The following is a 17,481-nucleotide window of genomic DNA, read 5'->3' on the forward strand; positions in this document are numbered from 1 at the left end:
TTTCTTTTGAATTCACCCACCACAAAGCTATATGAATCTCCATGCATACACAAAACCTTCACATACACAAATGACATGGACCTAAGTGTAAATCTAAGGATCTCCATCCTAGCTGAGAGCCTGGGATGGTTCCCTATTTTCCTTAGGGTGTTATTGCTGGGATAAATCTCCAAAACTAAAAGCAAATTGACAAAGGGTTTATTTCATTTATACTTTAACATTACAGTATATCATATAAGGAAGTTAACAGGAACTCAAATGCAGCAGGAGCCGGTAGTCAGGAAGTAAGGCAGAGGCCATGGAGGAACATTGCTTACTGGTTTGTTTTCCATGGCTTGCTCATCCTGCTTTCTTATAGTATCCAAGACCACCAACACTAGGGTGTGGCACCACCCACAGTGAGCTTGACACTCCCAAATCAATCATTAATCAAGGAATTATGTCAGACTTACCTACAAGCCAATCCCACAGGGGCATTATCTTAATTTAGATTCCCTCTTCTCAGATACATCTAGGTTTGTGTCAAGTTTCCAGACATCAACCAGCACACTATTCTAGGTAAGGAGGCCTAAATGCTTCAGTGTGACACCATATTTTTCTCTCTTGCACATCAGACAGCCTCATTGCCTCCCTTTCTTTGTTTTGTTTTGAGATAGGATTTCACTGTGTAGGCCTGGCTGGTCTAAAAGTCACTATACAACTCACTATATACACCAGGCTGGCCTCAAACTCATAGACATCTATGTGCCTCTGCATCCTAAGTGTTGAGATTAAAGGTGTATGCCACCACACCTGGCTACTATTTACTGACTCTAAGGTTGTCACAGAATATGAAATAATTCTAATGGTCTAATCCGATTCATATTTGCCTTAATTTTAGATTTGGGAACAACCTAACAAATTCACTATTCAGACAGTAATTTGGCAAGTGTAGATTAAAGTCAGGAGACTACAGGTTTTAATGTAAACTGGAGAAAGGTAAGCCTTGAGATCACAGTGCTAAGGACATAGGATGCAACAAATACCCAACTGGCTTCTGCCAAATAAAGAAAAAGCCCAATTATCAGTGGTAACAAGTGGTAGACATGGTATAGAAATTAAACGTGAATGACAGGCTAAGCTAACTAATGCTACCACTGGCCCAAACTTTGAGAGACACTGTCAAAAAATCCAGAAACATATTTAGCTTTACTTTTATCTTTATGGAATAAATAATAATCAGAGGGTGCCAATGATTCACCCAGAGTCTAGGATTTAGAAAAAGAGATTTTTAAAAAAAGTCTAAGTTTATGACAAAGCCATGCTTGCCAGAAGGAAGTATGTTGCAAAAGTTATCAGAAATAACTCAATTAAGGTGTTCCTCTATGAAAGTTTATAAAATATTGTTTTCAAAACTACATGCATGTGTTAAAACCAAAATAGATTCAGCTCTAGTTCAATTCACTTATTCATTAAATTATTCAACAAATATTTACTGAGTGCTATGTATAAGGAATAGGAGAAAAGGAACTCTAGAAGCACAGATAAGATATTCCAAAGATATGTCTACAATAGTTGCTTTGTATTTTTCCAGGGCATTGGACCAGGAAAGTTGTGAATAAGAATAATTAATAGAATTAATAACATATCTAATCAGGAATTAGAATCCTCAGGCAACTCTCTTTTGCTAACTGCAATTTGAACATAATTCAGTTTTGAAGAATATGGACACCAAAAATCGACAGATATTTGATGTTTACATATACTAAACAAACACTAAATATACATGGATATTTAGCTATACTAAAAGTCTACATGCAAAGCCTTGAGTACAATCCTAGTTTGAAATCTCCTTCCACATTTTCTCTACAAGTAGGCTTTTATTTGTCATTTTTGCAGTCTACTTTCTGACTTGGGAACTATCCAGGTATGCACAGAAAAAGAGCATCTAGCGATTTCCTAGGCGTTCTTAGGGAGTGAAATGACAAATTAAAGGCTTTTAAAGAAACACTGAATTCAAGGGTCATAGACACAGAATGGTCCTGAATCTCTTTCATAAAAATGCCAAGAAGACAGCAGAGGATAGGACAGAGAAAATGAGGCAGGCTGTTCCCAAGAGGAAGCTCTGGAAAGACAATTCCTTGGGATTTCAGTGGGAGGTGAAAATAGGACTAAGTAGAAGAAGAAAAGAAAAGGCTCATTCTGACCTTTTCAAGATAACCTCCAGAAAGACTCACATAATGGCAAAGGCCTCATTTTGGAGCACTAAGTAGCACTGCTATATAATCTTTCTTTCAGAGAACAAACCACCCCATTTTCAGTGACAATAGTGGATATATTTCAGGGTAAAGTGGTTGAACTAGTTTATTCAAGGACATTTGTTCTTTGCAAACTTTCTCAAGGTAGGGCATATTCTGGGGAATAAACCCTATTTCTATGTAGATGACATTTACATAGAATGACTATTCTCTGAACCAAGGTACAGTTGGCTATTTTCAGTGTGAAAAAATAAACCTGATATAAATTTACGTCTACCACTGGCTGGCTGTGAAATCTGGGGCAAGCTATTTGAACCTCTCTCAGCCTGTGCTTTCTCATCTAAAGAAAGCAGATGCATACATCTTTGTTCAGCTCTTGGAAAGATGAAATGATCTAAAATATATTAAAGTGCTTTCAATGTGAGGAACTGGTAGTGTTTCTCAGTGGTACAGTTGGTTCTTAGCATGCATGAGGTCATAGTTTTAGTTCCCAATACCAGAAACAGTGCTCTGAAAATGATAAAATGACACATAAATGAGGGTAATCACTATTCTTTCCCAACACTCATTGACCTAATTACCATGTCATGGAGGGAGCATGTGAAACCACCTGCAATATATGGTTCCTGACTAATGAGCTAAAAGATGTATTAAACTAGAAAATGTACTTACTCTTCAGCAACATCAAACTGTATTTATGGGGAAAATCACAATCTTTTCTTCCTTTTTTGAGTTTTAGAAAGATTTATATGAATGACTACTAGTTATTATTACTAATTATTATTAGTGACTGTTCCCAATAAAATAAAAGAAGGGGTATCTTGGTTTGCATTTCTACTTTTACAAATACAGCTAACAAAATAAAATATTTGTTAATATTCTCACCACACATTTAAAATATTACATCATTACAGGTGGTCATGTTATCACATTGCTATATTCTTATGTTTATATCCTATAAGCATATATATATATATATATATATATATATATATATATATATATATGGTTTCACCAAACACTTTGAGACTAGTGAAATATTATCACTGTGGTAGGTACTACTTAGGAACAATATGTTGATCACAGAGTGTCCAGGACTCATTTGAAGGAGGTACAGTGATGGATAAAAGGGAAAACTGTCAAGGAGTTCTCTGGTCAAAAATTAATACAGGCTGAGGGCAAGCTTGAACATGACCCAGAAAGTAGATGAAAACAAATTAAAAATACTGGCTACAACAGCATGGTCAGTACAGAAGAAGGTGAAGTTGACAAAAATAAGAGAAAGCAGTGGAAGGTTTGAATGCCCTAATGAGAAGCATTCATTCAAGATACAGAAATCAATAAAATAAGAATGCCATGATAGGTCTTGGTTCTGGAAAGATACACAACTAGTCAGTGTAAAGGATTTATTGGGGAAACAGGCAAGGAACTCATGGGAAGCCAACTTGATAAAGAGCTATGGCTAGAGGTCAGGGGTATTAATAGCTGAAAGGCTAGTAGTAGCAACAGAAAGGACTAGATGAATGACATTCTGCTTTTTCATGCTGAGATGACATTCTCTCTCAGGGCACTGGTTCTCAAACACTGTATGTTGTCTAGATTAAGATGTCTTGCTGCCTTGGGCTAAGGAAAAGAGATGAAAGCACTTAAGTGCTATAAATTTGAGCAGCCTGGCCTCTATAGACTTGCTTGGTAGCACTGTCAGTAGAAGGCCACACTGTGATTACAGGGGATTATGTGAAAAGGTTCCCTTAACCAAGGTACCTGTGACATCATAAATGTAAAACAAAAGAAAGAGGCCAGTAATTTGTATTATCCTGACACCACACAATACTGCAAATTTTTGCAATTTAACTGCTCTAGTTATCACGAATTGTCTTTTAGCTTTTCCTCTTTCAACAATTCTTTTTCAACAATTGCACTTTTTTTTTTTTAAAAAAAAAAAAAAGGTAATGACTAACCTGGAATTGTTTACCTAATCTGCTATGAAGATGAGCAAAAGCAGTAACTTCTGTACTTGATGATGAAAAGTAAGAGGAAATACTGTTCCCAAATATGACAAAGTCAATGAATCTACTTCCTTAGATGTTTATGGTAATATGGCCAAACACATGTAAAATTTATGTCATCACGGATTAAATTATTTCCTTTGTTTTCGTAAATTCTATTCTCAAATACAAATATAGCAATACCTATGGAGCACATGCAACAGACCCGATTCCCCCATTAGCATTAATCCCTTCACACCTAAATTGGGAGTTATTAATCATGATATATGGTACCCATTTTCTTCTTTCAGACAAAAAGAAGTGAATCTGCAAAAGGAGCTAAACAGATTATTTTAGCAAACAGTTAGACATCGAATGGCTAAGTGAAGATCCCTGGCACTTTTCTCTGTGTGCAAGTGTATGCACTGTGCTTACCAATGACAAAGCTACAAAGAAACTCACCTGTTTTCTTCCTCAAGATCTGCTAGGATTCTCTCTAGCTCCCCTCTTTCCTCACTCTCTAAGGAAATCAAGATCTGGGCAGGACTACGAGGCTGGCTCAGGGGGGAGTCCTGGTTCAAACTTTGGCAGTAATGCTGGATTAACAAATGTTCATCATCTCTGGAAAATAAAATCAAAGGTTTTGGTTTTTCCACCCCCCCTTATTTTGTTTTGGGGTCAGGGACTCAGGTGTGGATTTGAAAATAGAAACATTTCTTTGCTCTCAACAATTAGACATTTTGTCCCCTATTCTAGAGATATTTAGGCACTATCGAGGGTGTGCTTGCTCTACCACTCTATTGAGGTACACTTTCAAGTGTTTCTTTTTCAAAAATCCACGTGAAGCTTACTGGCTTATTTTCACAGTTAAATTAATGGTCGAATTACAGAAACAACTATATGAAGTTTAGCCTTTTATTAACTAATAATTACTAAAAAAAATGGCCATTTAATGCTTTTGCTACTAAGCCTATCAAGATTATCTGTCCATTAACCATGCCACTGACACTAACTGGATGGGGAGGAGGGAAACACAGTTCTTAAAATAGTAAATACCTTCAGTGGAAGGCAAAAACTGGAATGTGCTGCTTCAGCCAGCTAATTTTATCTTATAGGTCTCAGAGGTGGGATGATAACAACAATTAACCTGTGGATAAGTGGTTGTTTTAATTACTGTTTAGATATAAGCACAAAAATTGAGGGAGGTGGAGACATTATGGTGAATGATTAAAAGAGGATAAGAACAACTCATTCCCCAGACTGAATCTTAAGCATTATTTTTATTGTGGGGTGGGGGGATAGCATGTTTCTGAGAGGCAGTTGCAGTCTCCTGAAAAGAAGGAACTTTCTAATCACACTCAAGAGAAATTACCTTAAGAACAAGTGCTCTAAGTTTTTGAAAACTCCATTTTACCTGCAAGTTCTAGGAGCTACATTTTCTTTTTAATGAGACACTAAACCTCTTTGTTTCTAGTCACATATCATTAAGATGATGTGTGTATATTACCTTTTGCATACCCACTTAATTTTGTTTTTCAAGAGGGAATTTCTGTATAGCGCAGGCTGGCCTTAAAATTGCAACCCTTTGGTCTCGGCCTCCTGATTGCTAGGATTACAGGCATGTGTCTTCATGCCCAGCATGTCATATTCACCTAGTTCTCAGTTTTTAAATATCAGGTCTTTAGGAAAAGGTTCTCATGGCTTACAGTTTTGATCCATGAAGTCAGATAAGTGGTGGAGATGTTATTGATTAACTAATTGTTGGAGGGTTGGGATACATCACACAGACTTGCCTAGCATGCATAAAGCCCTGAGATCAATCCTTATCATCACAAAAGTAATGATAATGCATATTATGATTACTATTGACACTAAAAAGGAACATTTAAATGAAATCAGTTGGTTCATCAAAACTTCCTAAATAACATGAAATTTTGCTAAACAACAGAGTGAATATGGATTGCATGTCCTCAGAATGAGCTAAAGCTGAATTTGTTGTAAAATAAAATAATCATGACTTTATCAAATATCTAAGTTATTACTAACCTCTTAAAATTTTATTCCTAGAATTTCCCACATTTAGCAGTTAGCTATAATTGTAGTTAAATTTTCTTCTTGTCTTTGGCAGTTCTATGACTGCAAGAGACTGTCATATGGATACAATCTAAATCAGTATGAAAGTGGTGGAGCATCTTTAATATAAAAATGAGGAAGCCAAAGAAGCAAATAATTTAAACCTTTATATTGATATGGTTCTTAAGCTACTCACTTTCCTAGTGGAAGACCATATAATGGCATCACAGTTTTAATTGGGAAAAGAGTATTTGTTTGAAGTAAATGACTGGGTTTGAATTCTCTCTTATTACATTGGTCACCTCTATGTACTAGATGATAATGACTGGGTTTGAATTCTCTCTTATTACATTGGTCACCTCTATGTACTAGATGATATGGAACTCAAAAATTATATAGAAATCCCACTTCCATAAAATTTCCTTTGGCTTCATCCTTATGAAGGACCCTTTCTCATCTGACCAAGACACTGGGTTCCCATACAAACTACATAGGATAACTTTACCATGATTCCATTTGCCTATTCTCCAAGACAAGATGCACTTTGGTTATATTTCTTCTCTCCATGTTATTTGTTCAGTTTGTGGATCCTCTATTTCCTCCATGCCCCCCATTTCTCTTACTCCCTGATCAATATCTACTTGGATCATAACAATATTTCTCTGTATTCTTCACTATGAACATTGCCCTAACCTGTTGATGATGCCTGTTTTGGAGCCAAGTGGGTTCTTGACCATTTGTAACAGATATATGTTTCCTTCTTAAAGTTTGACCAAGCTGGCTTATCACCCCCTGACAAACTGAGACCTGCATTTGTCTTCACTCATCTGGGAACACTTCACAAGTCTGCTTTCCTATATGATGTGAAACCACAACAATCCAATGAAGAAAATGCCAACCTAACTTAGTATATGGGAATAGCAATTCTATATCAAGATCACATTTCCACTTCCTGTGAGTGGAGGAAATCCTACTTAGTTGTTATTTTCAAATGTCATCGTATTCCTTATTCCAGTGTGGTCAAAAATTAGTTTTTGTTGTAAGTGTTTGGAATCAGCAATTTGTGATCATATTAAATAAATATAAGTAAAGTAAATTTTTTGCTTTTCTGAATTAATGCTTGTATTTGTATGAGCTCATTCTGTGCCAGGTTTTAATAACTGAAGAAAAAAAGTCAATGAATGGCTCTTTGAAAAATCAAATGAATATGATGCTAATTCCTACATCCTATACTATCCTACCTCTGAATCCCTCCAAGCAATTTAATCGTCAGGAACATTTTGTAAAAAGAGATGGGATACTTACATGCTCTCATTAGGAGAGATGCTATCATTTAGATAAGATCCATTGCTGTTTTCCATTTCTGCTAGCCTGATAAAAAACGTAAAAGCTCATTAAAACTTATGTGACTTCTTAGAATCTATTCAAGACCTATGCGAACATTCCTGAAAACTAAAGAAAAGGAATCCTTCAAATTAAAGGATGTGTGTGTTTTTAACCAGTTGAAGCAGCTGGTTAGTAGCTTTGCCCTTTTAATGTAAAAGCTATGGGAAGCTGTATTTTTGTTGCTGTTTTGTTTGGGATTTTTTTTTATCCCCAGGTCAATCTTCCTTTCACTGAGAACCAGTCTTTGTTTTCAGAAGAAAATCTTTCCTGAGAGCAAATCCCCACCTTACACTACCCCTTTTCTTTTAAAACAATTAATGCCTTTCACTGATGATAGATGCATATAGCTAGTTAATGCTTGCCACAACGGAAGAGCTTTTATCAGGATGCTGATAAAAGATGGATTCACAGTAAGTGTTTTATATGTTCTCTCACCAAATTAATAATAAAGTCTTTTGACAACCAGGAAAAGTTGTTCAGTGTTTAGGAATAAAAGTAATCTCAAATACAAAGAAAGTGGTACAGAAAGAGTTAGGAAAGTTGTTGTTATCTTCTTAAAGTACATCAAGTAAATGAAACACAAATAAAAGGCCAGTGCTTTCACATTGTTTAGGTAACACGGTATCATTGCTCCACAGATTAATATCTAGTCTAGTAGTTTTTTAAGAGGTTAGAGGACTTACAAGCCAATTTAGCAAATGTGTACAGACTATAAAATGCAACAAAGCTACCAGAAATGTTGAAAGGCCAGGGTTAAATAAGATTGTTTTGGACCCATGCTGTTGTTGGTATCTGAATCCTACATGCAGTAGAATGGCATGCACGTTAGAGGTCAAGATGATTAGTAGAAATCAGAAAGGATTAAGGAAGAAAGAAAGAAAATATTTGTTTAAAATTATTATAGGTTAGCTTTCCTTGGTTAGTTATTTCAACCAATATTTGCCTGGGATTCAACTAATCTCATACCTGCTAGCATAATGTTCAATGCGTGAATGAGTATCATCGTGTGAAAGCTGGGGGGACGAGGCAGGCCTATAAGGCAGAAAATGTGATTAGTCATAGATACCATCCATTAATGGATAAAAAGACCCCACCACAAACTCATGTTCTATATATGGCTTAGAATGACCTTTGTTCAAGCCTATGGATAATGCACATGTAGGTGCTTCTGTATATAAGACAGCATCAAGCATTTTAATTTGAGATTTGAGAGATAATTCTGCTTTTCCTTACAAGGCATAAGGATGAAAGCAAAACTTTCTAGAATACTTCAGTTTCACAAAAGGTATGGGGGGGTCTATATAGCATTACACACTCTTAGCTTATAAATTTCATATATTAGAATTCTGAGACTTAGTACTATGTAGTGTTTAAAACTGGAAACAGCTTACACATATCTATGACACTGATTAGCAGTTTGGGGTTGAATGGAAACTGTTTCCTTAGTATATTTGCAGTCAATGATTTTAGTTCCAATGAAGTTACCCTATTCTAGTACTTCTTAAAATTCTGTGTATCAAAACGTCCACAGAAGGAATCTATATACCAATTTAACAGTAGTATTATAATAGTATATTATAGGAAAATAGAATGGCTCATGCTCATGTAAATGCCTCTTTTAAAAGAATAACTAAATTCAGTGGGATCTACAATGATTCTTACTGAGGCTAGTGTACTCACAAATCTGGATGGGAAAATCAAGAGGAAAGATGGAGCAGGGAGCAAAATCCAGACATACCTTTCTTCAGTAGACAGGCTAGGACTTCAGTGGGGTTAATTCTTTTCATACTTCATATCTGATTCATTATTTTGGAAAATTTTTATATGTTTTGGATTAACCTTACCAAAAAAAGTTTCAAAAACCAGTTTGTACTTGTGTGTTTTGTATTTATTAGAAGATGATAAAAGGTCTCTTCCATTTCCCTCCTGACACAGAAAGGACTTAGGCAAAGAAAGGTATGAACTCAAAATCCAGCAATAACATACTCTTTGAGTCCTATGCTTTAGCCTAATATTGAAACAGCATTCAAAGATTTGATCTGAACATGAAGAGGAAAATGTTTGATTTTTTCATATATATATATATATATATGAATACCTACTGCTACATAGAAAATGTGCTGCAAATTTCTATTCTCCTACAAGAAATGTTGTGGTAAGATAACTACAATACAATTAAACAAACGACCAGGGCACTGGAAACCTTTCCTGAGAGATAAAGTTCTTATATTCTGGAGGTCAAATGTGAAAATATGAGACCAATATTGTCTAGGTCAAGTTTAAAATACGTTTACATTTTCATGTGAAAACAAAAGAGACAATGTTCAACTTAATAGTCAGATCCAAACTTTCCCGTGTGAAATTTCATTATATTTTTGGAGAGATAATCAGCTATTTTTATAGAACTTTGGAATAGTTTATTACTAGAAAACTGGAAAGCTTTGTTTTGAAATCTTCACTGCAAATAAAGACAATTTAATACTTGAATTGTTTGGCTCGTAAGTATTACTTTTGAAATAAAGCAGTCCTTCAATTATATATGTATATATTATAAGCTAAAGCCTACCATCTATGGAAATATGTTAGTACTGTTTTCCATTATAATAGTTGTTACAGTGGTAGTATACAGTAAAAAGAAAGCAAACACAAGATCTTGGAGCAAAACTACACCAGGAGAAGTGGGCATGTAAATCCAAACATACTAATGCAATCTTACACAAAAGTCTTACATGGAGTTTTAATTCTTAGCCTCAAGGATAATGTCACATTTTTTTCTATTAATGTACATAGCACCTAGTGCAGCATGCATACATACACAAACTTATAGTAGTTAGTAATCTGAAAAAGTATAAGAGGCACTTGCTAAACCAGAAATCAAGCCAAAAGAATGTGCTGGTCAGAGTAGAGTGTAAAGCCTCCAAAAACACATTCATAGCAAGATAATAATATGGCTCCTGCTTCCTGCTTTGTAAATACAGAGCAATATACAAACTAGGATAATTTCTGATTATCCCTAACAATCCATTTGGCAAATGCCATCGTATGCTTGCATGTAAAATTTCCATGAGTAGATTCTCATTGATGTAGATTTCAAAATAGAGGAGCTCTAAGAACATTGCTAGCCAGACTCGCATGTGGATAAACAAAATGAAAGGCCTGGGCTGGATTCAATTTAAAATACTATGACAGATACAAGGAAACAAAGGTTTTGTCTAAGAAAAAACAAAAGCTCTGTATCCCTGGAAGCTTTCCAAGTCTGTGCTCCACATTAAATAGATGAAATACCACTATTATCATAAGATGTTACTATCAATTCAGTGTTTACAAAAGAAAACATGTTAGTACCTAATTATTCTGCTTGAATAGGACAGCTTTATAGTAGTTTTTCTGTCTTATTAGAAAGGTATGAGTAAAAACTAATAAAATTACAGTATTAAAGCAAATACAGACTAGCATGCTGGGTTTGTTTTCTTCCACTCTTTTTTAATAATCTAGCCAATTTTTCATAAAAAGGCAACCTATGAGTATGTTTTAGTTGTTACTAAAATTTATTTTAATATTTAATGCCATTGATTTTGAAAGTGTTCAGGGTTTAAGAAAGACAAACACCCTCTATTTGAAGGAAGTTATTTTAATCTGACTGGGATAATTTCTCATTAACTTAATATTGTATCTTCTCCATTCTGTTCAAGGAACTGTTTCCTGTTACTCCCCTGGTTAAACTTCCTCTAATAGAATAAATCTGTCTACTTGGCTATCCCAGGACTTCAGTAGATCAAGTTCCACAATTTCTTAGTTTAGAAGGCTTCTAACATATACAGACAGAATATCCAGGTTGGGGAAAATAATTACCACCACACAAAATCATAACTGAATTCATACATTGTCCTTAGTAATAAAGAAAAGGGACAATGAACTATTTGCAAGTATAGTATCTCAAAATTAATTGGCACAATAATGTAGGATTAAACAAGAAAAAGAAGTAAGTCTACTAATAAAAACCTAAAATATATCTCAATTAATAGCTTATATTTGTCTCTATATCTTTTGAAAAAACATTTAGATTCAATTAAATTATACAGTGAGATATTATAAAATTCAAATTAATTAAATTATTACATAAGCCATACTTTGAAATTACTTACTTCCCCTTGTTACAGGATAGAGCTACCAAACTTTAATTTGATAAACCATACTGTAAAATATCAAAACTACTATGAAATCACTACATAGATTTTATTTAGGCATACTTTTTGCTTATGTATACATCAAAGGTCTGTAAAAGATTTCATAGATTTTATTATTGAAAGAGGTCTCACTGTGGTGATTAATTTGGTCTCAAACCCCTGAGCTCACTCAAGCAATTCTCCTGCCCCAAACTCTTACACAGCCAGGACTAGTTGGGCCCACTACAATACATAGCTCCAAAATAGTTCTCTAACAATATAAACTGAAATAAATCATTTGTGTAGTGTTATATAATATTAGTAGCATTCATAACACCATTAGGAGTAACAGACTATAGTATACTCCCTCCTTGCTTAAAGGCATAACTGTTTATGAGCTGAGTATTTTAGAGAGGAGATAAAAATGCATTTATTTCAAAAGTCTGAATCCTACATTTGTAAAAATTTCTCAAACAGCATGGCATAACTTCATTTTTGAAAACATTCACACACTTCACTGAAATTAATCAACCAAACTCAGTGTCTTCCGCTAAAATTGCCTGTGCTGATTGTTACTTGTCCAGCGGTAACTGCTTCTAAGGAACAAACCATCACCCTTCTGAAGGGTCCCATGTATTATTTCTCAAGAAACACGACTTCCAAATGCTATTATCCAAACAGGAGGCTCTTTCTTGCCTATTTTGAAGAAATATCTGAAATACAAATATGTCTTCCAGGAAGGCAGCTAAAATGTGCAGGATTCTTTTCATTTTTATTAGCACTTAGGCCAGAATTTCTGCTGGCTACAACTTTATTTAGCAGAGAGCCCTGTAGCCCTACCTACCCAGAGTCTCTGTAAGCTATGGCACTCTCACAGCCTTAGTGAGAAGAAAAAATAGGAAATTAAAATGTCTTTAAACAAAAACAGAGAAAAATAAATGAATAAATAAACAAATAAATATACAGAGAAATCAAGCAAGTGAATGTTTGTGTTAGCAGCATCCTTAGCAAAAGTACTCACACAGAATCTACTGGCCAGAAGTTGATCAGAGTAACGGGACTGCAAAACAAAAAAATGAGGTGGTGAAAAGAGACACAAGCAAACTCAGCCACAACAGAAATTATTGAAAGTTCAAAAGAAACAAATAAAATCTAACCAAATTATGTATGCATCATGGAAAGCAACAGCAAAATAAAACTGAATAAAAGTGAATGGAAAGCAAAACAAACAGCTGTGTGACTGTCATCAAAGTACAGGGAAATATAAGGAGAAAGTTTACATGAGGCAAAGACATGATCCAAATGACCAGTAGACTCATTTCTACTTACTGTTGAAAGCAATTCCTGTGACTGGATGTTTCTCTCAAGTGGAAAGAGTGACTAGACATGACCACACAATTAGATACAAAAAGACACATGTCCACTGATTTGTGAAGGAAGAAACTCAAAATGAAATATTGTCATCACTCATCTGTAAGCAGTCCCATATCTCTTAAAAATGTTATAATGCCATTTGCATTAAAGTATTTTTTTCTTCCTAAAATATCAAGTTTGACTTTTGAAAAGACAAAATGTAATTGAATATCAGCTTGTTTGTAATTTTTTTCAGCTAAAATAAATGGAAAGAGAGAGAAACTTTAAGGGACTGTTTGCATCTAGGAGTGAAGGAGTGTATTTGGTTGGGAGGAGTTCAAATATATATCAAATGAGTCTTCTTTGTTTCCACCACTACTCACGTTTCCATGTTGTCCCCCTCTAACACAGTCTGCACTGGCAGGTAGCCCATTCGGGGATGCTTCGCAAAATACCTTTTGGTTCGAAATTTGTTTTTTAGTACCTTGGCGAAGTCACGGACATCTTCTCCAGATGTAGTCTGAAAGGGAAATCATGATGAGAGCAACTTTAGGGGAGTACCATTTAAGAACAAATGGCCACCTGATCTTCATCTTCATGGCACTTGGTTCAGAACCAGGGCAAATATGGGAAGTACGAGCCAAAACCCTGGAGTGAAACTATACTAACTTGGGTGATTTACTTATATCCATAAAACATGTATCAGTGGTAAAAGAGGGGCAATAAAGGTTGAGGAGTTAGTGGAGTTGGCAAAGGGCTTGCCACATAAGCATGAGTTTGAATCCCAGCAGCCACATAAAAGCCAGGCATGGTGGTACTCATCTGTAACCCTAGCACTGAAGAAGGCAGAAAAAGGTAGATCTCCAGAGCTCATGTACCAGCCAATGCCATCAATCTGTGACTTGTGTCTTATAAAATAGGGGAGAGAAAGACAACATCTTTAACCTCTGGACTTCACACACATTACAAACACATATAAACAAATACAAATAAGTTAATATTAAGAAGGACAATAAAGTATTCAGGCTGCCTAGGTAATTGATGAATGAGTTTATAGAAGACTTAAGGCTAACTTCAAGTTTTCCTATACTTTTCAATGGTTTTAAACTAGTTGACATTAATATCAGAGTCCACAATTGAAATCAGACAATTCATAGCATGGTGCACTCTCAACACTGATTATCTTTGTAAGAGGAGTAATAGTGCCAGGTGGTGGTGGCACATGCCTTTAATCCTAGCACTTGGGAGGCAGAGGCAGATGGATCTCTGTGAGTTTGAGACCATCCTAGTCTACAAGAGCTCATTCCAGGACAGCCTTCAAAGCCACAGTGGGACCCTGTCTCAAAAAACAAAAACAAACAACAACATCAAAAATAGAGGAATAACAGTGAGGAAAACAGTTAAAGATAGGAAGATCACCTGGTGACAGATGAAATCCATGCCCTAAAGAAGAGCAGAGTTCCTGTAAATCTTGCTAAAATACAGATTTTGATTTATAAAACCCAGGCTGGGGCCTGAGCAGTAATATCTCTGATAAGCTCTCAGGTACGATCACATACACTTTCTGTGCCTCAGTATGAGCAGTGAGACTATGGCCTTGCCATTTCACTAGGGTTTTTCTCCAAGCATAATAGTTATTGAATATTTTCCTCATACATGTTAGAAGTTTCTCCACTTCCTACTTATAGAACCTTGGGTAGTCATTTTAGCCTCAGGAAGACAGAGTCCTCATTGGTCAAAGGAGGATAAAAATAACAATACCTGCAGGGCAGTGGTGGTGCATATGTTTAATCCCAGTACTTGGAGGCAGAGACAGGTGGATCTGTCAGTTTAAGGCCAGCCTGGTGTATGTAGTGAATTCCAGGACAGCCAGGGCTACACACAAAGAGACCCTGACTCGAAAAACAAAAAACAAAACAAAACAAAACAAAAAGACCACCACCACCAACAACAACAGAAAACCCAATACCCCCAAATAATAATAATAATAAAATTAAAATAGCAATACTTGCTGAACATAATGCCATTTAAGAGGTGTTTGCCATGTAAATGAGTTATTAAGTATTATCATATATATAAAACACATTTTCAGGTGTCATTTGTCAATATGTCACAAAACTAAAGGTGAACAACAAGGATAGAATGTGGTGTGGTATTCATTTTGAGGAATACACACACTATTTCCCCATATTCAACATGTCCCATGGCCATGAGTCTTCCCTATGTAATTGCTAAGGTTGTACAAAAGAAATGTGACATGTCCTCCCTACAGTGATGCTAGAAGGAGAAACATGTAGGCATTCATTCAAAGATATTTATTGAGTATCAATCACCTCTCATGTGTATTAGGACCTGCCTGCTACACGCATAAGGTGGTGGAACTTACAAACAAAACAAAACAACAACAACTAAAACAAAAAGCAAAACCCAGAATGAAACGTGACTTGCTATATACAAATCTAGAATTCATCTCAGTGAAGGTAAGTACTCTTCTCAAGAGGACATTAACTTACCGGAGTACAATATTCTACCATGGGGTAGTGCATTTTATGGCCCTTTGCAACTCGACCAGAAAAAAAGCAGCTTTGGCAGATGTCATAATTAAAGTGCTTTAGACTTCTGTACCTGATAAAGAGCAGAAACAAACACTAATGTACATCTTCAGATCATATTCCCAAAGAACACTCTAGGAAACCCTCTACCACACTGTCAGCTGTAAAAGCCAAAAGTAGCATTCATTGGTCCTGCATAGTATGCAATTAAATTTACCACCAGACTTCTCTGGTGCCTTTCCTACAATAACAAAACATTTTGGCAGAAAGATTATCCACTAAACATATGGAAAGAAGAATTAAAAACTCAACTCTTACTTGAAGTGAGCGATTGACACACTGATGCTACCTATTCATCACAGGGACAAGAGTTTTCTGAAATAATTGTTATCACAAAATTACAAAAATAAAGTTACTCATAAAAAATCGAAATAGGAACTCCAATCAAAATAACCCATCCTTAAATTATATACTCTGTAACTGACTGGAATTATTCATCTTCATGTCAATTGGGCAGTTTCTTCTCTCTAGAAATTCCTCACCATATTACCCAAAAATGACACCAAAAAAAGCCAATGGCACAATGGACTAAATGAAAGATTTACTAATTTCTAAGTACTGGTTGGCACTTCGGCCTTGAAATAATATATGCTTGTTTTAGTCCTGATTTTTGCCTTCTCAGATAAGAGTCTCAGCCAATTCAGATAAACATATTCTTGATGTCACATATGGGAATGTGGGAAGAAAAGCTAACATTTTTTTTCTTTTTTAGATCTCAACCATCATTTCAGAGAAGATAAGGAAAAGAGAGAAGTGCTGATTCTTAAAATAATCTAATTTGATAGTGACAAAAGAATTGAAGGTTAAAAAGAAAAAAAAAAAAAAAAAAAAAAAAAAGCCCTCTCTTAGGTCCTCCAAAGCATGGGACTTTTTTATTTTCTAAAATTTTCCTCTGTTGTATACAAATTCCACTGGCTCAGGAAGCTGGCTCAGGAAGATAAGGAATGGAATGCAGTCACCTGCCGCTCTCCCCCAAGCCTGTCAGCCCCTATAATATCATTCTCATCTGCCCAAAACCAGTAAGGAAAAAAATGTATATTTTGTAAGAAACTTTTTTACTAGGCTTTAGAAACCTCTAAAGCTTTTCTTAAAGCTGCAGGAACTACACAAGGAAAAATATCAATGGAAAAAAAAATAACTAAAATTAAAAAAAATAAGAAATAAAGTCCTAAAGCACATTTAAGCACAACTAGAAATGAGTATTTACTTTGGCTGCTAGATGATTTCGGAAGGGGCATAAGCTAGTGTATAATCCTGTTGTTTATTTTTGCTCATATTGATCCAGATGTTTAAATGAATCATCATTTCAGAATTAGAACTTGGGATTATTATTAGGTTCGTTTATTTAAAAATATCCTACTTCTCCAAATGAGTCAATTGTTTTCCATGCCATTTTAAGAATACCAAAATAATAGGGTACTGTTTCCTAACTCTCTCACCTTTACATTTATAAGGAATGTTTTCTGTTTTTAACTGCTTTGTGAATATCATTTGCTTGCATACATTTTATTTCCTTAGAATTTCAATGAGATACTATGGAAAGAAGAGAATCAGATTTAAAGAAAAAAGAAGAAATTTTGAAGATGCCTGCAACAATTCTTGTTACTTAGTGGGTAAAAAGAAGTGCTGCCAAGTGAGAAAGAAACTAAGCTACCAGGATGCATCT

The 17,481-nt window shown here is 35.3% G+C and overlaps 1 protein-coding gene across 1 annotated transcript in view; it reads right to left on the bottom strand.

The window, feature by feature from the left end:
* LOC127216135 (dystrophin) overlaps positions 1–17,481 on the bottom strand; it is a gene marked incomplete at its 5' end in the record, with an annotated part of 426,838 nt that overhangs the window by 42,414 nt on the left and 366,943 nt on the right. The window contains 6 exons of the mRNA XM_051176680.1: positions 4,688–4,846; positions 7,604–7,669; positions 8,651–8,716; positions 12,872–12,910; positions 13,587–13,723; positions 15,717–15,828. Coding sequence (XP_051032637.1) covers positions 4,688–4,846; positions 7,604–7,669; positions 8,651–8,716; positions 12,872–12,910; positions 13,587–13,723; positions 15,717–15,828 — 579 coding nt within the window. The remainder of the gene's footprint in view (positions 1–4,687; positions 4,847–7,603; positions 7,670–8,650; positions 8,717–12,871; positions 12,911–13,586; positions 13,724–15,716; positions 15,829–17,481) is intronic.

This window comes from Phodopus roborovskii, unplaced genomic scaffold (genome assembly GCF_943737965.1).
Source record: "Phodopus roborovskii unplaced genomic scaffold, PHOROB, whole genome shotgun sequence".
In the NCBI taxonomy this organism is placed as follows: Eukaryota; Metazoa; Chordata; class Mammalia; order Rodentia; family Cricetidae; genus Phodopus; species Phodopus roborovskii.